At 39.7% G+C, this 27,576-nt stretch overlaps 1 protein-coding gene and 1 pseudogene across 1 annotated transcript in view; one reads left to right on the top strand and one right to left on the bottom strand.

Annotated features, from left to right (window-relative positions):
• Positions 1 to 5,340: 5,340 nt before the first annotated feature.
• The window catches only part of LOC103271997 (zinc finger protein 595-like), a 23,011-nt gene continuing 775 nt past the window's right edge, over positions 5,341 to 27,576 (bottom strand). The window contains exons 3-6 of the mRNA XM_021718280.1: positions 27,268 to 27,466; positions 20,988 to 21,114; positions 20,404 to 20,499; positions 5,341 to 9,683 (exon numbers count right to left, since the gene is read on the bottom strand). Of these exons, the coding sequence (XP_021573955.1) occupies positions 7,321 to 9,683; positions 20,404 to 20,499; positions 20,988 to 21,114; positions 27,268 to 27,466 (2,785 nt within the window). The 3' untranslated portion in view covers positions 5,341 to 7,320. The remainder of the gene's footprint in view (positions 9,684 to 20,403; positions 20,500 to 20,987; positions 21,115 to 27,267; positions 27,467 to 27,576) is intronic.
• LOC103271998 lies at positions 6,223 to 7,279 on the top strand (annotated as a pseudogene).

The raw sequence follows: 27,576 nt of genomic DNA, 5'->3' as shown, positions 1-27,576 counted from the left end.
CTCCTTTGAAGCTGTTACTGGTAACTAAATCTCTTGGGTATTTTTCTGTGTTTGGAAAATATTTCACTTTGCCCCTAGTCTTTAAAGATCTTGGAGTTAAGTATCCAATTCTAGCTTTAATAATCATTCCTATCAGCAGTGTTAATAATCCTTTCTGTTTTCTGAGAAAATACATGTTTTGGAAATACCTTCAGTGCTTTTAGGTTTTTGTTGCTTTATATATATATATATATATATATATATATATATATATATATACATATAATTTTATTTTTATTTTTTTAAATTGGAGTCTCACTCTGTCACCCAGGCTGGAGTGCAGTGGCACACTCATGGTCATACCAACATCGACCTGCTGGGTTCTGGCAATCCTTCCGCTTCAGCCTTCCAAGTAGCCGGAACCACAGGTGCACACTACCACACCTGGCTAATTTTTAATAGAGGTGAGGTCTCACCAAGTTGCCTGGGCTGGTCTCAAACCTGTGGGCTCAGGTAATTCACTCGCCTCGGCCTCCCAAAGTGCTGGGATGACAGGCTGTGCCACTGTGCTGGGTAGACAACTTTTACTTCTTACAGTGTGCTCCTTAGAAACTGTTATTGAATGTAACCAAATCTCTCAGGTGTCCTTGCGTTTGGAAAATATTTCAATTTACCCCCAGTCTTTAAAGATCTTGGAGTTAAGTATCCAATTCTAGCTTGCCAGAGACCAGCTCCACCTGGGTTCAGGGTACCCCAAAGGTGGAGACAGCATCGGCGATTGGGGTAAAGAAGAAAGAGAGAGAGAAAGAGACTGGACTCCAGTCTAGTGCAGAAGCGATGTGTGTCATTGGGAATTACAACAGGTCTTTTATACACAAAGTCAGATGTGGGAGGGGGTCCCCCACTCACCAGAAACCTTAATCCATGAAAACTTAATCAATGATTGCCTTTAAACCCTTTTCATATGATAATCTTAAAATCCCATAACAAAGGATAACCTAATCTGTGACTGATATATTCTATAAACCTTTTTCATCCTAAGCTGATTGATTTATGCCAAGTTAAACAATTCTATAGAAGCTTAAGTATTTACTTTACAAACGAAAATGGCCCATCTCAGAATGTTTGGAATGTGGCCCAGTCCAAAGTTCACAGTGGGCTACCTGCAAGTAACCCAGCCGCATTCTTTCAACAAAATGGCTGTCTTCTAAAACTATATTCTACAATTTACACCTTCAATAAATCCTAAGATCATGACCCAGAAGCCTGTGACCAATACTAAGGCTCTTAGATGTGACATAAGTTTGAATTATAAGTTGTGTGAAAGCCAAAACTGCAGTTTGTGGAAGAATGGGAGCAATGAGCTTCTAAAGTTAGCTTGTGTTCATCCAGGTCTCAGAGTTTTTGTTTTGAGCTCACAGGAGCTTAATCTGGTTAGTGCTGAGTAGAAAGGGAGAGGAAATGGGGTCAATAGCTCCCGAACACATCCTAGTGGTCTCAGGGTCAATGGCCCTTCCTGATCCCTAAGCCTAATATTGGGTCAGTGGGCCTCCGTGGCCGGCTCCCAACACTAGCTTTAATAATAATTTCTATCAGCAGTGTTAATACTCATTTCTCTGTTTTCTGGGAAAATACAAGTTTTGGAAATACCTTCAGTGCTTTTAGGGCTTTTTTTTTTTTTTTGCTATATATAAATAAATAAAAATATTATTAAAATATATTTTATTTATTTGTTTAAAGTAGGTGTCACTATCACCCAGGCTGTAATGCAGTGGCATGATTATGGTTCACAGTAGCCTCAACCTATAGGCCAAGGGAATGCTATGCCTAAGTTTCCTGAATAGGTGGGGACCACAGGCATCACCATACCCTGTTAATTTTTCTTTTTTGTATTTTTTGCAGAGAGAGAGTCTTGGTCTGTAGTCCAGGCTGCTCTCGAAATCCTGGGCTCAAGAGATCCTCCCACCTTGACCTCCCAAAATATTGGGCTTATTGACATGAGCCACTGTGCCTGGACCCTCACTGCTTTTAGGTATTTTTTCCTTGTTTGGAGTCATGCAGTTTGACTATTATTTTCTTAATACTGTTTCATTTTTCTATTTCTGACACACTTCACTTCTAAATTTAGAGATTCATGTCTGGTTCTCAGTTATTTTATAAACTCATAAATCATCAATTCCTTGGGTATTATTTTTGCATTGTTTTTACATATTTTAGTCAAGCCATTAATGTTTGAAAAAATGTTTCAGACATTTACATTCTAGTCCATTTATGCTGAACTGCAATTGCGTTTTTTATTACCTGGTTGGTCTTTTTAACTGGCCTTTTTCTTTACTTTGTGAGTATATAAATTGTGCTCAATATTTCAGCTCTCTATTCTGTTATCAGTTCGAATCTAATGTTTAGTCCATACATTGCATATAAAGTTGATTTAAATTTTTAACTGGTTATTTTTTTGTTTGGTCCTTTAAAAATATGGCTAGTGAACACTGTAGTGTCTTATTATTTCCACATTTATTTTTCTATTTCTCTCATTGTACAGTTAGACTGGGAACAGCATGGGTTTACCTGCATGGCCCACTTTTTTTCATAAATACTTTGGATTTTTTTTTTTGGTGACAATTTGCAATCATTTAAAAAAATATTCATGCTAGCCGGGCTCGGTGGCTCAGCCTGTAATCCTGCGGTTTGGGAGGCTGAGGTGAGTGGATTGCCTGAGCTCACGGGTTCGAGACTCGCTTGGGCAACTTGGCAAGACCTCATCTCTACAATAAATCAAACAATTAGCCAGGCATGGTGGCGTGCGCTTATAGTTCCAGCTACTTGGAAGGCTGAGGCAGAAGGATCGCTGGAGCCCAGCAGGTCGAGGCTGCGGTGGCCGGGAGCGGCCACTGCACTCCAGTCTGGGTGACACAGTGAGACTCCAACTCAAAAAAAAAAAAAAAAAAAAAAATTTATGCTCGGCATGATGGCTCATGCCTATAGTCCCAGCTCTTTGGGAGGCCGAGGTAAGAGGACTGCCAAAGCCCATGGATTTAAGACCGTTCTAGGCAACTTGGGAAGACCTCATTTCTATGATAAATAAAAAAGTTAGCTGGGCGAGGTAGCGTGTGCCTGTAGTTCCAGCTACTTGCAAGTCCGAGGTGGAAGAATCACTTGATCCCAGCAGGCCAAGGCTTTGGTGGCCATGAGCATGCCACTGCATTCCAGCCTGGGCGACAGAGTGAGACTCCAACAACAAAAAATCGGAAAACAAAGTTTAGAAATATCACTTTGAGGCCAGGCTCGGTGGCTCAGCCTGTCATACGAGCACTTTGGGAGGCTGAGGTGAGTGGATTGTCTGAGCCCGTGAGATTTGAGACCAGCCTGGGCAGACCTTGTCTCTACAATAAATAAAAAAATTAGCTGGGCATGGTAGCACACACCTTTAGTCCCAGCTACTTGGGAGGCTGAGGGAGAAGGATCACCAAAGCCCAGTAAGTCATCTCCTGGGTAGCCGTGAGTGTGCCACTGCACTCCAGCCTGGACAATGGAGTGAGACGCCGACTCAAAAAAAAAAAAAAAGAAATCAGAAAACACAGTTTAGAAATATATTTTATCAGGGTGATATGTCACAAACACATCAAATACAAGTATATCCTAGTCTATTCTGCCACTGACAGCCATAAAACATTTACAAACCTATCATGCAAAGGTAAACTTAAAATTTTTACACTTACAGGTTACACATGGTACTACTACCGGTTGAATGTATATAAATGTAAAGATGCAGTATTAACTCATAACTGCATAAAATTACCTATGGCACATACTGTGTCACTAAATCATTTTGTGACCACCTCATGCTGCTATGTGGTGAATGAAAGAGTGAGATCCAGTTTAACACACAATGTGATGGTGATGTTTCTCTGTGAGCACTTGGTCTCTCCAGAGCCAATGAAGGAAATTATAAAAAAAATAGTTCTGGGCAGGGCGCAGTGGCTCATGCCTATAATCCCAGCACTCTGGGAGGCTGAGGTGGCCTCCCAAAGTGACAGGATTACTGGTTGAGCCACTGAACCTGGTATCTTTTTTTTTTTTTTTTTAATTCAGCGGGTACATATGCAGAGTTGTTACATGGGTATATTGTCTGATGGTGAGATTTAAGCCTCTATTGAAACCAGCACCCAAACAGTGAAGATGGTACACAACAGGCAGTTTTTCAGCCTGTTTTCTCCCTCATCCTTCACCAGTTCCTAGTATCTGCCATTCTCATCTTTATGTCTGTGTGCACCCAGCTAAAGTTTAGTTCTCATTTATATGTGACAACATGCGGTATTTGTTTTTTATTTAATTTGCTTATTGTAAGAATATAATACACAAAACATACAAAATATGTTAATTGTTTATGTAGAATCCACTTGAAGAAACAATGCAGTTTCTTCACCCTGGATATTTTCTGTCTCTTATTTATTACTATTTGTGGAACACACCAAGCACTGTCTTGTTTGCTCACTTTGTTTAACTGTCAAAACAAATACATCAGGAGTCAAAACAAACCCTAGATTTATAAATTTTCTCAAGTTTTCACCTGAAGAAACTGGCCCAGTTAATTCAACAAAAATTAATCATATCAATTATATAAAGTAAAAGGAATGATAACACCAAAATCTATTCAATGGTGTTCTCCAGTTATGAAGAAAAAAATAGAATGTACTAAAAAAAAGTAACTAAATACAGTATGAATTACATTGTCATAGTGTTTTCTGAACACCATTAAGTTGTATTTACAAAAATCCTTGAAATTCCTAAGTAGGCTAAATAAGGAACACCTTATGAACATGGTCTTGCATGAATAACAGGCAAGAGAACTTCCAAGGGGAGATCTAAACCATAAGCCACTCAATATTAATGGAATAATCTGAATATAAAGCAGAGAAAACTGATTTACTTTCAGATTTAAATTATTTCTGCTCCAATAATGCCCTTTTTTACTTAAGACACGCACACATTCACACACAAAAACTCAACTTTCTCTTCTCTAGTTCTTACTCATAAAGCTTTAGAGTGATAATATATTTGCATTTCATTATTAATTAAAACTAAAAGCCTATACCTGCATTGTAGGCCAAAAGAGGTACAATGTGTATATAAAAATATATGTTTTTACAACAGTCAGTCAGGATTCAGAAAGGTATGTCTTATAATTATACTCCTGTATAACCTTTATTACAATATTATAATGACCTATAACTACAAAAAGAGAAAATAAAATATAACCTATGGAAATAAGGATCACTAGCAACTTCGTTCCATAAATTGCTCAACAGTATATGGTGATAACTTACCTACAATCTTGTGTAAGAAGGAACAGAGTAAAGCTAGTAGCAGGATAACAATTTATTGTGTGTGCACAATCTAACACTTTATCAACAATTCTGTTAATAACAAATTAAGTTCGCATAGTCTTAACACTCCAAAGTTCACTGTATTCTCACTAGCAAAAATAGATTACAACTTTTAACAAACATTTCTGTTCTTCTAATAGAAGGATAAATGTGAGTGCAGCTCAGCCTTCTTCAGTTTTCAGAACTGAGGCTAATTATTTACTAAACATAAACTTACAATATATATACCTTCTAAGAGAGCAATTATCTTTTCTCTGGTGTTTAGGAAACTATATTTATACCCTATGAAATAACACTTAGGGCTTTTAAGTACTGATATTTATGCAATTCATTTCTAAAACTCTCAGTATTTCTTTGTCTTTTACTACAAGACTCCCCCCCACCAAAATGCTACCTTCAGCACCCACCTAATACAGGACATACAACAACGCTCAATGTGAGCCACAAAAAAACCTCTCCACTTAGGTCTTTTAAGGTAGATTACATATCAGTGTTCTTTATCGTCCACAGAAAACTTGAGATGACCGCTGCTCATCTAGTACAGAAGGACCCATCATAGCTCTAATGTAGCAAAAATTGACCACATGCTTTTACTTGAACGCTAGAAACAAAGGCATAGCAACAAGTGAGGTGAGTTACATCATTAATATTTGATTTTCAAAATAATCTTAAATTCTGGCAATGCAAAAACAAAAGCACACACAGAATATAGTTATGCTTTCCTAAAAAAAAAAGTCTTATAATTCTACTCAACATGTAAGTAAGTAATCTAATGGTTTTAATTTTGACTTAGTGTAGTATCTGAAAATAAGAGTGTTATAGAGGCATTTGAAATAGCGGCATCAGTTGTGAAAACATGGCTGCTCCGTTGCAGAAGCATCTCCCAGGCCATGCAAAGCTGCCCCAGGGTGACTTTGGTTCTGGGGCTAAAAGGGTGACTGAGGAAACTTTTTTTATGATCTCCATAAAGTGGGACATGCAGATGGTAAAAGGGTCTTTGCTTGTAGCCTGAGAGGTGTGCTGTGTTCCAGAGTGCACTTTGCCACACTGTGTCATGCCATGCGATGCTTGCTGGCTCAGTGTACCTTGCCTGGGATCTGTTACAATTCCTCGGCACTATGGTATTTTCCAGAGTAACAAATAAAGTCATTTTGGAAGTGCCCTTCCTGGCTGGCATTGAAAGTTTGTTCAAAGGCACCACTTACAAAGTTTTATTCTGTGGTTCCTGTGAAATTCCCATTGCTTTCCATTCATATTGTACTCATGCTACCCTGGCTGCCTTGAAAGGTCACTTCTGCCTTTCTAGTGACAAAATGCTGTGCTCTCTCTTAAAAACAAAAGCCACGGTAAAAGCATCTGAGATGGATATTCACAATGTACCTCTACTGGAAAAGATTGCAGAGCTGAAAGAGAAGACAGTGCTAATGCATACTTGCTTATATTAACTAATGAAGATACTGAATGGCCTGACTCCAGAAAACTGACCCAGAACCAAGGCCTGAGTGTCAGTTCAGACTTGTTACCTTCAACAAGTAGAATTTGATCCTTTCTTTAAAAAGACTGACTTCAAGAATGGGGTCAAATGTGGTTTATGTGTACCTCTAGGGATTTCGAAATGATCTGTGAAGCTGTCTTTAGATGAGAAACAAGAGTCTTCTGTCATTGTAAAACTATTTGCCTTAAGAACTTATATTTGCTTATTATGATTTCATAAACCTTATCTCTAAAAACATCTTTGACTATAAATTTAAGAATTAGGATTCATTGTTACATGGTTGGCCTGAAAACAGAGTTGTGCTCAATGTTGGGTAGTATTAATATTAGTATTAATATTCTTGCATGGAGCAACTGCTATGAATACTGATGATGTTTTAATGTAAAATATAGAAACATAATGTTCTATGGGTAATACTTAATACAACTGTAGAATTCCCTACATATGGATGCTCATATGTCAAGCAAATTTTAAATGAGAGCTAAAGGCCTTCTCATATTCCTCTCTTTTGTATGGTTTTTCTCCAGTATGGATTCTCATATGTCCAGCAAGTCCTGCAAGAGAGCGAAAGGCTTTGCCACATTCTTTACACTGGTAGGGTTTTCCTTTAATATGGACTCCTTGATGTTGAATGAGATTTGAGTACCGACTAAAGGCTTTGTGACATTCTTCACAATTGTAGGGTTTTTCTCCAGTATGGACCTTCCTATGACGAGCAAGTGCTGAACGAGAGGTAAAGGCTTTGTCACATTCTTTACATCTGTAGGGTTTTTCTCCAGTATGGTTTCTCTGATGCTGAATAAGACTTGAGTGCCAATTAAAGGTTTTGTCACATTCGCCACATTTGTAGGGTTTCTCCCCAGTATGGATGATCATATGTCCAGCAAATCCTCTACGAGAGCGAAAGGCTTTGTCACATTCTTTACATTTGTAAGGTTTCTCTCCAGTATGGAATCTCTGATGCTGAATAAAACTTGAGTGCCAATTAAAGGCTTTGTTACATTCTTCGCATTTGTAGGGTTTCTCTTCAGTATGGGTACTCATATGTCCAACAAGTCCTATATGAGAGCAAAAGGACTTGCCACATTCTTCACATTTGTAGGGTTTCTCTCCAGTGTGGATCTTGACATGTCTTGCAAGTACTGAATGGGAGGGAAAGGCTTTGCCACATGTTTCACATTTGTAGGGTTTTACTCCAGTATGGATCTTTGTATGTACGGCAAGTACTGAATGAGTGCGAAAGGCTTTGCCACATTCTTGACATTTGTATGGTTTCTCTCCAGTATGGATTCTCTGATGCTCGATAAGACTTGAGTACCAATTAAAGGCTTTATCACATTCTTCACATTTGTAAGGTTTCTCTCCAGTATGGATTTTAATGTGTCGAGCAAGTTTATAATGGGAAGAAAAGGCTTTGTCACATTCTTTACACTTGTAGGGCTTTTCCCCAGTATGGATCTTTGTATGTACAGCAAGTCCTGAATAAGACCTAAATGCTTTGTCACATTCTTTACATTTATAGGGTTTCTCTCCAGTATGGATTCTCTGATGTTGAATAAAACTTGAGTACCAATTAAAGACTTTGTCACATTCTTCACATTTGTAGGGTTTCTCTTCAGTATGGATCCTCATATGTTCAGCAAGTCCTGATTGAGAGCGAAGGGCTTTGCCACAATCTTTGCATTTGTAGGGTTTCTCTCCAGTATGGATCTTGGTATGTCGAGTAAGTTTTGTATAAGAGCGAAAAGCTTTGTCACACTCTTTGCATTTGTAGGGCTTCTCGCCAGTATGAGTGGCCACATGTGCAGAAAGTCCTGAATAAGAGCAATAGGCTTTGCCACATTTTTCACACATGTAAGGTTTCTCTCCAGTATGGATTCTCATATGTCCAGCAAGTCCTGAATAAGAGCGAAGGGCTTTGCCACATTCTTTACACTTGTAGGGTTTTTCCCCATTATGGGTCTTTGTATGTCTACCAAGTTCTGTATAAGAGGGAAAGGCTTTGCCACATTCAGCACATTTATAGGGTTTCTCCCCAGTATGCACCTTGATATGTCGAGCAAAGTTTGAATTGGAGAAGAAGGCTTTGTCACATTCTTCACATTTATAGGGTTTCTCTCCAGTATGGACCCTCATATGTACAGTAAGTTCTGAATGAGAACGAAAGGCTTTGCCACATTCTTTACACGTGTAGGGTTTCTCTCCAGTATGGATGGTCATATGTCCAGTAAATCCTTTATGAGAGCGAAAGGCTTTGCCACATTCTTCGCATTTGAAGGGTTTCTCTTCAGTATGGAATCTCTGATGTTGAATAAGATTTGAGTACTGAACAAAGGCTTTTTGACATACTTGACATTTGTGGGGTTTATCTGCAGTATGGCTTCTCCGATGGTCAATAAGATGTGAATACCGATCAAAGGCTTTATCACATTTTTCACATTTGAATGCTGTATCTCCAGTATGGATTCTTTCATGTCTATTTAGATGTGATGATTTTCTAAACACTTTCTCACATATATTACATCTGTACAAATTTCCTCTATTACTAATTTTTTCATGTTTACTAAATTTTGAGGACTGGTTAAATGTTTTGCCATATTCATATTTGGAAGCCTTTTCAAAAATATGGGTTCGCTCATGCATAATAAATTTGGAGTGTTGATTAAAGACCTTCCCACATTTGTTACATTTGTAATGGTTACATCCTATCTGCCCTTCATCCTCAGGCACATTTCTTCTATATCTTCCCATTGGCACCTTTGTAAGAGATTCTTCTATGCTCTTCTCTGGCAAAAGGCCCTCGGTGTAACTGGAAGTCACAGCTAAAAATAATGAAAACAAAAATTTATTCTACGTACGAGAGTCAAGTGACTATCCTTTAGAAATCTAACATAATGTTATACCATGGTAAGGACATAAGCATGTTGGCAAGTAAAAAAAAAATCACAGTTTTCCACTCCTTCATAAATATACATTCTTAAGAAAATACCACAATGCCTTTGTGAGAACTCAAAAAACAGGTAAGACATTTCAGAATCCCCAGGGAGCAGAATGTTAAAAAGTTACATGGAAGAGGAAGTTTAGTAATTTTGCCACTATAATTTCTCATCCTTCACAAGACATGATGCAATCAGATGAAAACAAGGAGCTCAAGGCTGTAGTGAGCCTTACAAGCAACACAAAATTGATTATAACTTTTAAAAAATGGTATACAAGTGGAACATAAAAACAGCCTGTTATCTTTTTGGAGAGTGAGTCCCTTGTAGTACAAGCTTTCAACACCACTAAATGTTCCAAAAAGTCATCAGCGTGCATGTTTCAACTAGTGTTGTTGTGAGAGGCTGCATTGCAGAAGAAATATCCTGAGTTGTGGCAAACACATGACTGGGAAGATATGCATATGAACCAAAGTGATCTACAGATTCAACATAATCCTTGCCAAATTCTCCATGTCATTTTTTTCAGAAATGCAAAAAAAGCAATCCTAAAACTCATATGAAACTATAAGGTCCACGAAAATGCTACAGTAATTAAAGCAATTTGGAGATTTCATAAAGGCAGACAGTTCCACTAAAGAAAGAGGATAGAAATAAATTCTTGCATTTAGATTAAAATGGAAGGGTTATTTTGCACACTGATATTTACTGCAACATTATTCACAAGCTAACAGTTGAAAACAAGCCAAACATCTTTAATCAAATATGACAATTTAAAATGTACAAACAATGGAATATTATTCAGCATTTAAATAGCAGGATATCTTACATACCAGAATAAATCTGGAGGGCATTATTCTAAGTGACATAAGCCAGTAACAAGAGGCAAATTCACTCTCAGTGTTTCACAAAAAGGTGATATATACTCATTGATCGATAAACATATGATGAAAGTAGGCCAATTTCCAAGACTCATCTAGATAAGATAAAACAACCACTGACCAAGAAATATATGCATTATAACAAAAATAAAATTTATAAAACCATACAGGTGTTTAAATAATTTTGTTGGCAAAAGACGTTTCTGATGCTGTTATGTTTACACAAAAGGGAAAGCAGTAATGTAGCCTTTAGGAATGAAGGAAAACCTTACATTTATAAACACTGGAGAGAATATGAATATTATAAAATATAGTATGAGACCCTGATTTATAAAATGAGCCACTGGGAATTCATGATATTATTATTTACATACAGGTTGAGTAAAGTGGAAGGAAATGCTAATGATAAACTTTTCACATGCAATAAACAAAAAAACTTAAACAAAAGTGGAATGCTTACTAATTATCTAACTCACCTCTTACATGATATATAAATTCAAGTATGTCACTTCAAAACTTTTCAAACTAAAAATTTTAATGTAATAACACATTATGCTTTAAGAAATTTAATATCATGCTTTGTGCCCTGATAAAATGACTCAGTCCAAATTCCTGTAGGATTATGTTTGGAAATCCCCATAAAACTGCATATTATAATGCAGAGAACATGTAACATATCTGTACTTGTGTTCCTGAGATTTCTGAACTAAATCCCAACAACTCCACTCCTCCCCTTACATACTTCTGACATAAGACATAAATGGAACTTTTAAAATGACTTAAAAGAGGAATCCCTAGAAATATACCCAGATTTTTCCAAAACTCCCAAAGCAATGAAAGAGCAGTCAGATCACACAGTTCCTCACAAGACATGAGAACTTTGGCTCTTACTCTGAATGTGTTGGAAGTGCACTAAAAAGGAAAGACAAGATGTAGGATTGAAGAGCATTAGGGTAAATGGAAGATGTCTCTCTGTGTCAGCAATAGAAACCTAGGCTTCTCAAAATTCTCATTGGAGCAGAGCTTCCCAATCCACACTTTAAAGTCAGGCTTCTTGGATATTTGGACCTCTCATCTGTGTCACTGGCACATGTATTCCCACCTACTTGAGTTTAGAGTATACGGCTACTGTCTTCTCTCCCTTCATATTCCAGGGCTCTTTCCTTTTCTCCAGAAAGGTGGCCAGGTATGGCTTAGAGCTGTCTGTCCACATGCCCTCCTCACCCCAGAACATCATTGTGGGCTTTGAAGAAAACTTCCAACTCTCAATATCTCCCTCAAGAGAGACCTAAAAGAGTGGATTTTGCTTTCAAAGTTTTGGCTTTTTGTGGATATGTCTATTGACTGTTTTTTGTCACCCTCCATGAAGTGCTGAAGAAAATGAGAGTGGTATTATGGATGACAGGCTTATGTCTATTGAGTAAAAAAATTAATGTTTTTTACAGCACCAGAAAAGCTTTAATACCACAGACAATATACTGGGGAAGCAAAGATTATGGGATCTAAAAATGAAACAGGACAATCTTTGGAAATCAGAAAATGGAGTCAACACACTCTGACATCATATTTGAGAAGTACCCATAATCTATAGCCCAGTTTATCAATGTCAATATTTCCTTGTAAAAAGCTAGACTATTAATTATTGGAATCAGCTGTTTAATTTTAAATTTTCAAATATATACATGAAAACATATCCCAGTTGAAGAAACAAATTTACATAAATCTACCCTAAAAGAATGAAGATCTATGCATTATTTGGAAAAACTCAAAATAATCATCTTAAACATGCTCGATAAGTAAAATAGGAAACAGATCAAAAGAAAAAAGACATAAGAAGAAAACCAGAATATCAATATAGAGTAAAACTATAAAAAAAGACTTCAATAAAACAGTGAAGCTGAAAAATACAATAATTGAATTTAAAAAAATTAACTCGAAGGGTATAATAGTCATAATCACGCAGAAAAAATTCAGAAAATTAAAAACGTATCATTTATAAAAATTGCGACAGGGATACAAAATGAATAAAAAGAATGTAAGATGTATACAGACTATGGGGCTTATTGGACAGCATCAAGCAGACCAATATCCTGATGACAGGAGGCAAAATCTATTTTTTCAAAATATTTTTGATCCCTGATTGGGTGAATCCAGAGAGGAAGAATTTACAAATATGGACCCAGAGTACTAGATCTGGAATAACTGTAGTTGAAAAATAAAGACTTACCAAAATAAGCAAAACTGAGGGTGTGTGTCTCCACTAAAACAGTCCTACAAGAAATGCTCAAGGGAATTTTTCTCTTGAAAAATAAAACAAGCCGGGCTCGGTGGCTCAGCCTGTAATTCCGTGCCTTGGGAGGCTGAGGTGAGCGGACTGCCTGAGCCTGTGGGTTCGAGACCCGCTTGGGCAACTTGGTGAGACCTCATCTCTACAATAAATCAAAAACTAGCCGGGCATGGTAGCGCGCGCCTGTAGTTCCAGCTACTTGGAAGGCTGAGGCGGCAGGATTGCTGGAGCCCAGCAGGTCGAGGATAAGGTGAGACTCCAACTCAAAAAAAAAAACAAAAGAAAAATAAAACAAGGATGAACAGCATCATTAAACCATATTAAAATGCAAAGCTCTGTCAAAGATAACCATATCAAAATAGAAAATGCTCTGCTATCAAAATTATGTTGTCTAAAATGCTCATAATCTGCTATGGCATTATTGAACAAGTAAAATTTGCACACATTTGTTAATACACATACAATATAAAATGTATGTATTTGTAGCATTAATAAAGTGAGAGGAGATGTAAAGAGATAGAGGGCTTGCATGCAATTAAAGTTAACATGTTACGATTTTTTTTTTGAGTTGGAGTCTCACTCGGTGGTTACCATAACCTCGACCGCCTAGGCTCAGGTGATCTTTCGGCCTCAGCCTTCCAAGTAGCTGGAACTACAGGCAAATGCCACCATGCCCAGCCCAGCTAATTTTTTGATTTATTGTAGAGACAAGGTCTTGCCACGTTGCCCAGGCTGGCCTTGAACTCCTGAGCTCAGGCAATCCTCTCACCTCTTATCTCCCAAAGTGCTGGGATTACAGGTGTGAACCACTGCACCAGGCTAACTTGTTATGATAATAAGATGTATTGGTATAACTTTACTATGTATTATGTATTCTCCATTTGTCACAGGAATCACAAAGAAAATACCCATAGAGGGGACTCAAAAGGTAATATAAAAGTAATCAGGCATGTCACCACCAAAAGAAAAGTAAAAGAAAACACAAAGGTAAGCAATAAGAGAGAAGGGCAACATAGCTACAGTAAAACATAGAAAATAAATCAAAAATGGAAACACTAAGCCTTTCCCTTTCAGTAATTACTTTAAATGCCCTAATCACTAAAAATGAATGATGGATGAACAAGAAGTTCTAACAATCTACTAGCTTTAAGAGATTTCCTTAACTGTAAGGAGTCAAATGGGCAGAAAGAAATAGGATGGAAAAAGATACACTATGTCTTCCACATACAAACAAATTCCATATTGAGAGTGCATTCAATAAAGTGAGCCATGGTACCAAACAAGAGAACAAATATTTGCATTTTTGAAAGCTCGCAACTTAAAGTCTCACATGTAGGGAACTTACTGCATTATATGCAAATAGTACCATTAGACAAAACACAAAGTAAAAAACTGTCACCTGTTTGGGAGGCAGAAGTAAGAGGATAGCCTGGGCCCAGGGGTTCAAGATTAGTCTGAACAAATTGAAGAGACCTTGTCTCTACAATAAGTAAAAAAGATTAGCTGAGCATGGTGGTGTGTGCCTGCAATTCCAGCTACTTGGAAGGTTCTGGAGAAAGGATTGCTTAAACCCAGCAGAAGAAGTTGTGAGCATACCACTATATTCCAGCCTGGGTGAGAGTCAGAATTTGCCTCAAAAACAAAACAAAACCCTCACATAAAGCAAAGAATGATATTATATAATGATTAAAAAATCAATTTATTAGGAATCAGTAGCAGGTACAAATGTGTATTCAACTGATATCAGGGTTCTCAAACATATGAAGCAAATGTAGTCAAAATAAAGCAAAAAATACACAACATAGTAACTGAAATAATTAAATACCCCACGTTCAATACTGAATTCAAATGCCAGATAAAAGACCAACAAGGAAACAGGACTCGAACAACACTAGAGACAACAGACTGAAAAGTCTTTCACAGAACTCTGCAATGAACACCAGCATACACTGTCAATTCAATGGAACACTCCAAGATGGACTACATATTAGAACACAAAACAAGTATCGGCACATCAAAGAAGACTGATATTAGCTGGGTACCACAGCACATGCCTGTAATCCCGGGGCTTTGGGAGGTGGAGGTGAGAGGATTGACTGAGGCCACATGTTGGAGACGAGCCTGGGAAACATGGTGAGACCATGTTTTTATAATAAAAAAAAAAATAGCCAGGCATGGCGTTGCAGTCTTCCAAGTAGTAGCCTGTAGTTCCAGCTACTTAGAAAGCTGAGGCGGAAGTATCATCTGAAACCAGCAGGTTGAGGTTGCAGTGCCCATAGCCATAAGTGTGTCACTGCACTCCAGCCTGGGTAGCAAAGTGAGATTCCAACTCAAAAATAAAAAAGAAAAGGAAAAAGCCTGAAATTACACAATGTATTTATTTCTCACCATAAGGAAGTAAAACTAAAAATTAAAAGTTGAAGAAAAACAATGAAATCAAAAAATACATACAAGTTATGCAACACACTCTTATATTCTTGTTCAAGAGCTAGGAGATTTAGACTGGGTGTGCTGGCTCATGTCTGTAATTTCAGCACCTTGGGAAGTTGAGGGAGGTGAGTCACTTGAGCCGGGAGTTTGAGACCAGCCTAGGCAACAGAGCAAGTCCTCGATCCACAAAAAAATAAAAAATAGGCTGAATGGAATGACTTGTCTGATCCCAGACGGTTGAGGGTGTCTTGAGCCATGATAATTTCACTGTATTCCAGTGTGGAAGACATGGTGAGATCCCAATTCAAAAAAAGTCAGAATTTTAATATCATTAAGATTTCTGGCCAGGCTCGGTGGCTCAGCTTGTAATCCCAGCACTTTGGGAGGCCAAGGCAAGTGGATTGCCTTTGCTCAAATGTTCAAGACCTCGTCTCTACAACAAATTAAAAAAAAATTAGCTGGGTGTGGTAGCATGCCCCAGTAGTTCTGGCTACTTGAAAGACTAAGGTGGAAGGATCACCTGAGCCCAGCAGGTTGATGCTGTGGTGGCCATAAGTGTGCCACTGCACTCTAGCCTGGGTGACAGAGTGAGACTCCAACTCAAAAAAAAAAAAAAAAAAAAAAATGACTGGCAGGTTGTGGTGGCTCACACCTATAATCCCAGCACTTTGGGAGGCCGAGGTGAGGGGACTGCCTAAGCCCGCAGGTTTGAGACCAGTTCAGACAACTTGGCGAGATCTCATCTCTACAATAAAATATAATAAAAAATTAGCTGGGAATGGTGCCATGTCCCTGTAGTTTCAGCTACTTGGATGGCTGAGACGGAAGCCTTGCCTGAACCCAGCTGGCCAAGGCTGCAGTGGCCGGAAATGTGCCACCACCCTCCAGCCTGGGTGACAGAGTGAGATTCCGACTCAAAAAACAAAAAACTCTACCCACAGTGATACACAAATTCAATGCAATGTCTATGAAAATTTCACTGATATTTTTCTTTGAAAAAGTATTTTTAAATCCTAAATTTATATAGAATCTCAAGGGACTATAATATCCAAAACAGCATTAGCAAAAAGGATAAGGTATCACACTTCCTGATTTTAATACACATGACTAACAAGGTGGCACTGGCACTCAAAAAAACAGATCATGGAACAAAATAGAAAGCCTCAACATAAATCCTTACGAATACAATAAATGATCTTTAACAAGGGTGGCATGGCCACACAATGGGGAAGCAAAGTTTCTTCAACAAATGGTGTTAGAAAACTGGCTATCCACACACACACACACAAAATAAAGATGGACTCTTGAATCATATACAAAAAACTATCCAAAATGCTTAAATGTTTAAGTGTAAAAACTTTCAAGTTATTAGAACCAAATATAGGATGGATGTCAAGACACTGGCCATGACAATGCTTCATTAGATGACACTAAAATCATAAGCAACGATGAAAAATACGAGACTAACCACTCAAAGTTAAAAAAAAAATATTTCACAATAGTAAACATTCAGTGTAGTAAAAATGTCTCCTAAGGAATGAAAAGATATACTTGCAATTTATACATTTAATAGGAGGTAAAATTCAAAACATATAAATAACTCCTAAAACTCAGCCACAAAAATTGAATAACATGACTAAAACATGGGCACAGAAATGAACAGACATTTCTCTGAAGATATACAAATGACCAACAAGCATTTCAAAAGATTTTCAAAGAGACAAATGCACAGAGAAATGCAAAGACAAAGCACAATAATATACAACCTCACACCCATAAGGACGGTCACTATCAAACAAACAAAATAACAAATGTTATTGAGGGTATGGGGAACCTGGAATGCTTGTGCAGTGTTGCTGGGGGAAAAAATGATACAGCCACAACTAAAAGTAATAAGAAAATGCCTTAAGAAATTAAAAATGAAATTATACTATGACCAGTAATTTCACCCTGGGTATCTATACAAAGATGCAAAGCAGAATCTGCAAAAGATATGTGACCATCCATGTTTATGGCAGCATTATTTACAAAAGCTAAAAGGAAGAAACAACCTAAATGTCCTTCAATGAATGGATAGAGAAAATGTGGCTGACACCCTTTCAAAAAGAAATCTTGTCATGTGTTACAGTAAAGACAAATCTTGTGGACATTATGCTAACGTAAATAAAACAGTATCAGCTGGATGTGGTTGTTCATGTCTGTAATCCCAACACCTAAGTTCAGCAGTTTAAGACCTGTCTAGGCAATACAGTATGTCAAGACTGTGCACCGCCCGCCCACAAAAAGGAGCCAGGCATGAAGGCACCAATCTGTAATCCCAGTACTCAGGAGGCTGAGTTGGAACGATCACCTGAGCAAGGAGCTCAAGGCTGTAATGAACCTGAATTTTGCCACCACACTCCAGCCTGAGTGACAGAAAGAGACCATGACAAAAACAAAACAAAACAAAACAAAACCACATACACAAAAAAGGATTTTGAAAACCTCCTTGATATTGATATTGGTTTTAGTAATTTTTTTTCTTTTATGTGACTAGAGGAACAAAAGCAAATATCAACAAGTTGGACTGCATCAAACTAAAAATCTTCTGTACAGTAAAGAAAACAGGAAGAAGGCTTACAGGATCAGAGAAAATATTTGCAAACCATGTATCTGATGAGAGATTAATATTCAAAATTTACAAGAAAATTATGCAAATCAAAGGCAATAACAAGAAAATGATAATCACTTGACTAAAAAATAGTCCAAGAATGAATACTTTTCCAGTGAGGACATACAAATCACCAACCGGAATAAGAAATGGCACTCAGCATCACCAACAGAGGCAATTTCAAGTAAACACAAAGACGAGGTATTATCTCACACCTGTTAGGATGACTAATATCAACCAGAAGAGAGAGAAGTGTTGACAAAGATGTGAAGAAAAAGAAATCCTGTATACTGTTGGTGAGTTTAAAATGGCTAATCATTGTGAAAACCATTATGAACATTCTTTAAAAATAAAAAAATAAACTATCACACAACACAGAAATCCCTTTACTGGGTATAGAACCAAAGGAAACAAAATCAGCAACTCTAAAAAGTACCTGCACCCTTATATTCATTGCAGCATTTTTCAAAATGGTCAATCTATGAAAACAACCTAATATTTGTGGATTCTGTGTTGATTCAGAAAATAATGTGTATATACACAATAGCATATTATTCAGCCATAAAAAAAAAATTCTGCAATTGCCACTCATGGATGAAATTGTAAATTGTAAGATATTCTTTTTTTTTTTTTTTTTTTGAGTTGGAGTCTCCCTCGGTCGCCCAGACTGGAGTGCAGTGGCCGCTTCCGGCCACCGCATCCTTCCGCCTCAGCCTTCCGAGTAGCCGGAATTACAGGTACGCGCTACCACGCCTGGCTGATTTTTTGATTTATTGTAGAGATGAGGTCTCGCTGCCCAGGCGGGTCTCGAACCCACCTCAGCCTCCCAAAGGCGCGGGATTACAGGCTGAGCCACCGAGCCCGGCTTGTAAAATATTCTAAGTGAACCAGGCATACACACAAAAATACTATGTGATTTCACTTATGTGTGGAATCAAAAAAGACTGCACTCACAGAGCCAGAGAGTACAATGGTGGTCACCAGGGGCTGGTAGGGGAAACGGGAGATGTTTTCAGTGGTTTACAAAACTGCAATTATAACTGAGTATTAGGGATCTAAAGTATATCATAGCGACTTGTGGTTAATAATATCTTATATGCTTAAAAAATTTGATAGCTGGGCTCGGTGGCTCAGCCTGTAATCCCATGCTTTGGGAGGCTGAGATGAGTGGATTGCCTGAGCCCGCGGGTTCGAGACCCGCCTGGGAAACTTGGTGAGACCTCATCTCTACAATAATTCAAAAAATTAGCTGGGCGCGGTAGCGCGTGCCTGTAGTTCCAGCTACTTGGAAGGCTGAGGCAGAAGGATCGGTGGAACCCAACAGGTCGAGGCTGCGGTGGCCAGGAACGGCCACTACACTCCAGTCTGGGTGACAGAGTGAGACTCCAACTCAAAAAAATAAAAAAATAAAAAAAATAAAAAATAAAAATGGCAACTATGTAAGGTGATTGATATGCTCATTAACTTAATTGTAGTAATCATTTTACAATGTATATGCATGTCAAATTACTACATTATATACAATAAATATATGGCTACACAATTTTTGTTTATGTATAAAAAACCAGATGTTAAACACACATAAATGAACACGTGTATGTGTGTATGTATGTTTTTATGTGCATACATGTAACCCAATCCTAGCTTCATACTAAACAAAATAAAATTATGAGTTATTAAGAAACAAGGTAACATGTTAGAGTTTAATATATGTTTACTAATGCTCTACACAATATAGCATACTTAAGAAATTTGAATATATAGGTTAAATTACCAACCTCAGTACATACTAGGAAAGAACAATTCAAGTAAAATAACATGAGGGTTTCTTCTATCTAGAGAGATAGTTTGTGTTCTGGTAGAGTTATGGAGTATCAATTTCTATAAAATCACATTGAAACCTCCCTAGGATAGAAAATCATAAAGCAGAAAACACAAAACATTTGGAGAGTTCTTAAAATTTCTGAATCAAGCAACAAAATCACCACTACTCTCACATATTTCCAATATGATGCAAAAAGAAACCTTAAAAAAATAGTTTAACATGGATTTTCTAAATAAATAAGCAGATATTAGGACATTCCCAAAAGCAACAGAAATGCAGTCAGATTATGCAGTTCCTTAGAAACCATTAAGGGAACTTTGATTTTCACTATAATCTTAAAAGGAGATCTCTGAAGGAGAAGCAGATTTTTGGAGAATTTCAGAGCATAGAACATATGTCACTTTGTGACAACAAAAGAAAGAATCCTAGGTTTCTCAGAAACCATTTCCATTGGAACAGACCACCTTCCCAAACCAAATTTCAAGCTCTGCTTCCTCCCTGACCTGTGTCATGTTTCATTCACGATGACCTACCTGTGGGTTTGGCTAACACGCTGTGTCTCTTCACATTCCAGGGCTCCTTCTTTTCCTCCAGTCTAATAATCAGGTCCGGCTTAGAGACAGCAAGGCCTGTTTTATTAGAAAAAAGTAACATGACTCTTGCTGGGATTCTTCAATTACAAACCTAGTACTGTGCTCAGTAAAGTACACATTATACAAGATTCTAGAAAATTAATACCAAAATACTGTTTTTCAACAGAACTTTTGGAACATTTAGACAGAATTTTAAATTTGTGTGTTCTTAGCTCAGTACTAGTGAGTCAAAAATTTATGGCAGCAATTGGATTGTAGACCTGCACAGTGATACTCTATGCCACTAAATTTCTGGTCTTACCACTAATGCAGAAAGGATACAGATCAGTTCAAAATAGAGAATGGTTGTGAAAATGAAATATCTTTAATTTTTCCTTTTCTATGTTAACTAACCAGCAAGTTTTCTTTCACAGCAGGAATCTGAAACTCATTCATGCCAAGTAGAAGCTCCCAGAAAACATTCTACAAAGGAAAGCCAGGAAATCCTTAGTATGAAGTAGGAATTGTGTGTTGAGTGTACTCACCCAGAAAAACCAGGTGTTTGTGGTTCTCTAACATCACATTCCTGTACAGTATTCGCTGAGGGGGGTCCAGGCATTCCCACTCTGCTGGAGAGAATTCTATGGCCACATCCTTGAATGTCAACAGCTCCTGAAAACAACAATTAACATGTATTTAACAAGTGGTCATGGACTCAAGAGAGTGAAGACAACAGGATCCAGCTGACATAACAGCCAGAATTATGCAATAAGATAATTTGAAACACAGAAATATTCTCTAACGCAGTAAGTCTGAGAAAACAGGATGAAATAAAATCCACTCAGCCAGTGTAGGCATTCTACTTTTGTGAATGATAGAGCATAAATTTGGACACCAACACAGGCATGTACATTTTTGAGTACTGTTATACTTACATCACACAGAATAAGTTGCATATACTGCTCAAACAGAAAACTCTTAGTGAGTTGGAAGGTCTTCGTCAAGTTTTAATGTGCACAACAATGAATTTAATACCTTGCTAAAATGCAAATTCTGATTCAGGAGATATGGGGTTAGCCTGAGGTTCTGTACTTTATCAGTTGAGAGGTCTCATTCTGTTACCCATGCTAGGGTACAGTGGCATAATCACAGCTCATGGCAGCCTCGATCTCCTGGCTTGAAATGATGCAAACTCCATAGCCTCCCAAGTAGCTGGGACAGATTGCTATTAAGTGCCAAGGCACAGAGGTGCAACACAACATCTATGCTGAGATATTATTGGCCAAAAAAATAGTAAATTATAACGGCAATCTAATAATAAAGAAAGATGTTTTAGGCAGATTTCCAGCTACAGGTATCTCCCATGGTGTGTAACCTATATTGTTTGGTTTTAGCATCCGAGATTTAGTCTCTTCTAATCCTAGCATCCTAGATTTAGTCTCTTCTAATTATTCTTTACTCACACCTTCCTGAGTTGTTCTGGGCAGCAATTGCCAACCTGTTTAAATGTGCAGTTTATTAACCATGTTCTGCATGGAGCTCATGGAGCATCACAAGAAATTTTTCTTTTTTTTTAAAAGCAGGATTTATTGAAAGGACAGAAAAGTTACCACAGTGGGAGGGAACCCAAGGGGGTTGCCCTCCTGTGAAACTTAAATTGTGCATGTCCCAATACTTCACTAGCATCTGAGGATTTACCCCATCTGCAATGGGAATCTTGGCTATCTGTGCCTTCCCATGTTCCCCAGCCACAAGGGAACATATTTAATACCGCAGGTTATATTTTCACAGTGAGAACAGTTCATGGCAACTAAGCAACATGGATGCGGAGAACAGAGAAGGCTCTAGTATGTAGGGAGACGTGTCCTTCAGAGTCCTTGAACATCGCAGGAAGAACAAAAATAGTTGAAACAAATTCATTAGGCAGGACCATCACAAGGATGGCAGTAAGGTTTGCAAGTTTTAAAAATGACGTTTCTTCTGACCTGGGACACGTTTACCTGAAAGTCAACCATTTTTTTCCCTTTTCCTCCTACTTCGCTGGGATTTATTCTTAGGCGAGATTATCTGGACAAGTCACACCCGTATGTTGAAAATATGCCTTTATTTATTTTAAAATTAAATTGCATCTATTTATTTTTTGTCAGAGTCTCACTCTGCCACCCAGACAGGAAAGAAGCGGCACCATCATTACTTGCCACAGCCTCGACCTCCTGGGCTCAGGCAGTCTTCCCATCTCAGTCTCCCAAGTAGCTGGAACTATAGGCCTTTGCTACTACTCCTGGCTAATTTTTTAAAAAAATTATTTGTGTAGTGACATGAGTATGCTATGTTATAGAGGTTGGTCTCAAACTCCTGGGCTCAAGCAATCCTCTCACCTCAGTCTCCCCCACGTGATGGGATTACTGGCATGAACTGTAATATGCAGCCTGTAACATAAGCACAATCCTTCCCTTGCTACCACCACGTGCACAGATGGGAGGGCTGAAAAGGGGAGAAAAAGTCCACCTTTCTCAGTCTTTTGTCACAGGAGACAAATTCAAAAGCAATGAGCTCCTACATGCAGTCCAAAGTGTGAGTTTCTTTCCTTCCCTCAAGGGAAGGAACACTGGAAATTTCTGCTCCCTTGTCACAAACACTGGAAATTTCTGCTATAGCAATGAAAATGTGGCCCCACTGACCTATCTGCCTGACCAAACCCAAGTAGAGCAGGCCAGGTGACCTCCCTTCTGAACTCAACTTTCACAAACATATCTTGTACTCTCAGCTTGACAATGACTCCATGTTAGAGTCTCGTGGTGGCAAGCTGGGTCCAGTGCTTCAGACCTGGAATGCCAGCACTTTGGGAAGCTGAGGTGAGATGACTGCCTGAGACCAAGGGTTTGAGACGACCCTGGGCAACTTCACAAGATCTCGTTTCTGTAGTAAATAAAAAAACTAGCTGGGCATGGTGGCACATGAATGTAGTTCCAGTTGCTTGGAATGTAGTTGCTTGGAAGGCTGAGGTGGAAAGATTGCCTGTGGCCAGGAGGTCGAGGCTTTGATGGCCATGAGTGTTCCACTGCACTCCAGCCTGGGCAAGACAGAATAAGACTCCTACTCAAAACAGACCAAAAAAAAAAAAGTTATTTTTAATAAGGAAAAACCAACAGAAATAATAATAATGAAAACAGCAACACTTCTGTCTGTGAATGCTCTTTTAAGCAGTGACATCAGAACTCACAACATAAAGCCACGTCCCCTGCACACCTCCCTTCTTTGTACTGACCACATGGTGCTGATTCAACCACTTACCAATTTACAACAGATGGACATTTCTGGAGTGTAGAGACGTTGACCACTTCATCTGTTTTTCTAGTGGCTTTGTGATGTGGCGGTAACTCTGTTATCTACCGGTGTGTTTCTCCAGAGCTACTCCTCATTCTTTACCCAAGTACCAAGGAATTGGAGCCCATCCCCTCTGGGTATAACCCCAGTCCATGGAGGGTTACGTCTTTTTACATAACTGAGCATTAAAAAATAATTTACTCAAAGTATTATCAGGTTGGGCTTGGTGGCTCAGTCTGTAATTCCAGGACTTTGGGAGGCCAAGGCGAGTAGACTGCCTGAGTCCACAGGTACGAGACCAGCCCAGGCAACTTGGCAAGACCTCGTCTCTTCAATAAATCAAAAATTAGCCGGGTGTGGTAGCACGCACCTGTAGTACTGGCTACTTGAAAGGCTGAGTTGGAGGGATCGCCACAGCCCAGCAGGTCGACACTGGCAGCTGTGAGTGGCCAGGAGTGTGCCACTGCCCACTAGCCTGGACAACAGAGTGAGACTCCAACTCAAAAAAAAAAAAAAGAAAGTATTGTCAGACCAGATGCAGTGACTCAAGCCTATAATAATCCCAGTACTTTGGGAGGCTGAAGCAAGAGGGTTGCCTGAGCTCAGGAGTTCGAGGGCAACTTAGTGAGACCTCTTCTCTAAAAAACAAAGGCTGGGCGTGGTAGCGTGCACCTATAATTCCAGCTACTTGGAAGGCTGAGGAGGAAGAATCACCTGAGCCCAGCAGGTCAAGACTGTGGTGGCCGTGAGTGGGCCACTGCACTCCAGTCTGGGTGACAGAATGAGACTCCAACTCAAAAAAAAGGCATTATCTTTGCTTCTTCAGATCAAATCACTCAATCCACTAAGTCTTTCAACTGAGAAAAAGAACATATTATACTCAAATCACGGTATAAAATTCTTTTTTTTTTTTTTTTTTTGAGTTGGAGTCTCACTCTGTCACCCAGACTGGAGTACAGTGGCCGCTCCCAGCCCCCGCAGCCTCGACCTGCTGGGCTCCGGCGATCATTCCGCCTTAGCCTTCCAAGTAGCCGGAACTACAGGCATGCACTACCACGCCCAGCTGATTTTTTGATTTATTGTAGAGATGAGGTCTCGCTGCCCAGGCGGGTCTCGAACCCGCAAACTCAGGCAATCCACTCACCTCAGCCTCCCAAAGGCGCGGGATTACAGGCTGAGTCACTGAGCCCGGCTTAAAATTCTTATATACTTGTACAAACTGGAACCATGTGGCAGTAACATTTTATAAAGAAAAGAAAAGTGGCTCAGGGAAGCAGCTTGTTTCACCCACAGTACACAGGGAGCTGCATAAAAAGTGAGTTCATAATGTTCCCAAGCTTGGGGACCACTGTGGTTATGAAATGGTGTCCAGGAGGGCTCACTCCCAGGCAGTGACTGAGGGAAACCTTAGCATCTGGGAAGTTAATCCTGAGACATCCACACACTGTCCTCTCTCCTCCTCACAACGTGGTATTCCTCCATCCTCCAGGGTCTCAATTCTCAGTGGGGGACAAACACTCAACTGAAGTAGTTTAAAGATTAGACCTGTGATGTCTTTTTTCCGACCCCAAATGTGTAGAGTTTGCTGAACACCAACCAATTTCCAATACCAATTGTTTGTCCAACAATTCAATTCTGTTACCACCCAGAGTTAGCACAAACCCCCGAGTTCAGGACTCAGTCCCGCAACATTGCCCACTCTGCTGATGCCAGTTACAAAACCCAGGGACCCTCTTTACTTCTGAGCAATTGCCTTATAAATCAGGGGCTCCCCGAACCCTTACTCCAGTCCAATAATTTGGTGGAATACTCACAGAACTCAGCAAAACATTTCACTTATGTTGCCCAGTTTATTATAAAGGATAAAAATCAGAAACAGCCAAGTTAAAGAGAGATATAAGCTTAGGGACAGTGGCAGGAGACATGGGTGGAGGGAATTCTGTAAGTAGTGTGATAGAAGACACCACATCATTCATGTTCTACAAGAGCTGCTGGCTGCAGAGAATCCACCTTTCCATTAGAACTTAAGTGATGCCCCCTTTTTTTTCCTATCTCAAAGCCAGTCACAGACACTGCCATTTCCCACTTTTTGCCTCATAAACAAAGACAGGAATACTTTTGTCTTCAGTGGACTGAACAAAACTCATGCAAACCAAGCCTTGCTTAAGTTCCCCTTCTCCCAGACCCCTGAACTCTAACCCACCCTCAGCCCGAGCCAAGATACACCCCTCTTCATGCCTAAGAGAAGGCCGACTTCAGAATGGAACATTCCGTGACCTGAGATCTGCTGTTACCACTCTCCATCCTGCCCTTCCCCTTCCACCCTCTTTCTGAGCTTTCTTCCTCCCCATGAAAGAAAGCCCATTTATGCCTCAACTTTGAGATGCTGGAAGACCCTACAGCAGGTGTTTCCATCTCTTACATTACTTGTTTATCCGAAAGTTATTTCAATCCAAACTCAAATTTACTTTATGTGACAATGTCTAGAAACAGCCCCCGGACAGTAAAAATTACACCTTCTGAAAGAGCATCGCACCTTTATTTCTGGGTGTCATCCTGCCCACAACTTCCAGAGTTCGGCAGCTTTTCTCACTACCACACGCTCCTTCTATAACTGCTATAAACAGATACCTGCAGGGGAGGCTCACATGGAAGAACAGGCTGGGCCGCCAAGACCTCCTTTTGCAGGATCAGGACTGACCGTGGCTTGGGATCTTTGGGTCCTGGTTAAGGTTTACTCAGTTTCAAATGAGAAAACACCCACTGGAAAAAAAATCACTCACTCAGTGCTTATGTATACGAAGGGCAGGACATTGTAAGGCAACTTCCATCATATATCTCATCAGGAAAAAAGCAAAGGTGTGTATTTCTTTCAGACAATAAACCCGTCAATACGTCTTTCCTGATGACAAATCATTCTGTAAACTGGTCATATGCGAACACTTTTAGTAGTTGCCACGTTGTCTCTCATAAAATTTAGCATTAAACTCGAATACCCACATCACAGAACACAGAACAGACACCCCGTGTCCAAATGTCTTCACTCTTTCAAAAAAAAAAAAAAAAAAAAAAAGTCACGGATGTTTTCATAGATCTGTGAAATCCACCGATTATTCTGCCACACGTTCTTGTGGAAATGTATCGACTACCACAGCCATAGCGAGAGAGAAACTGTCCCTAACGCTGTGACGGAGCCTCCGTGTAACCTTGGGGAGGAGAGAGGGACGGGGCCCAGGGCCGCAGCCCCTCCCCAACGAGCCCCGCAGGCGGGTCGCAGCCTTCCCACGACACTTCCGGGTCCCGAACGCCTGGAGAACGGGGCTGTGTGGACTGGGCTCAGCAGGTGCGGTCGCCGCGGGGACCAGACCCCGGGACCCGGCCTAGTCGAGTCGCCGGCGGGGACAGGTCCGGGCTCGGAGCTGCCGGGGAGGCCGATCCCCGTAGCCGGATCATCCGGATCCATCCTCCTCCCCTTCTCGAACCCGCCCCCGTACTCACCATTTCCCGGCTTCCGGGTGTCCCGGGGTCCTCCCAGGACCTGCAGGTCACAGGGTGACAGAGACTGAAGCAAAGACAAAGGGGTGCGGTCCCGGAGGGCAGGACAGCGCCGTAGGGAACGAGCCGGCTCTGTGGGCAAGCGCAGGAGACGAAGTCCCGGTCAGAACGCGGAAGCCGCCCCCTTACTTCCAGCTCCCGTCTGATTGGGTAGGTCAGACCTCAGCGTTCACTGATTGGCTGGGGCTCCAGGGTCCGCCCCTCTGCTTTTGAGTGACAGGAAAGGTGATGAGACAGGGGCTATATAACGCA

The sequence above is a fragment of the Carlito syrichta genome, unplaced genomic scaffold, assembly GCF_000164805.1.
Source record: "Carlito syrichta isolate Samal-C Ts95f unplaced genomic scaffold, Tarsius_syrichta-2.0.1 Scaffold312068, whole genome shotgun sequence".
NCBI classification, from domain to species: Eukaryota; Metazoa; Chordata; class Mammalia; order Primates; family Tarsiidae; genus Carlito; species Carlito syrichta.
This window is presented reverse-complemented; position numbering and strand designations above follow the sequence as displayed.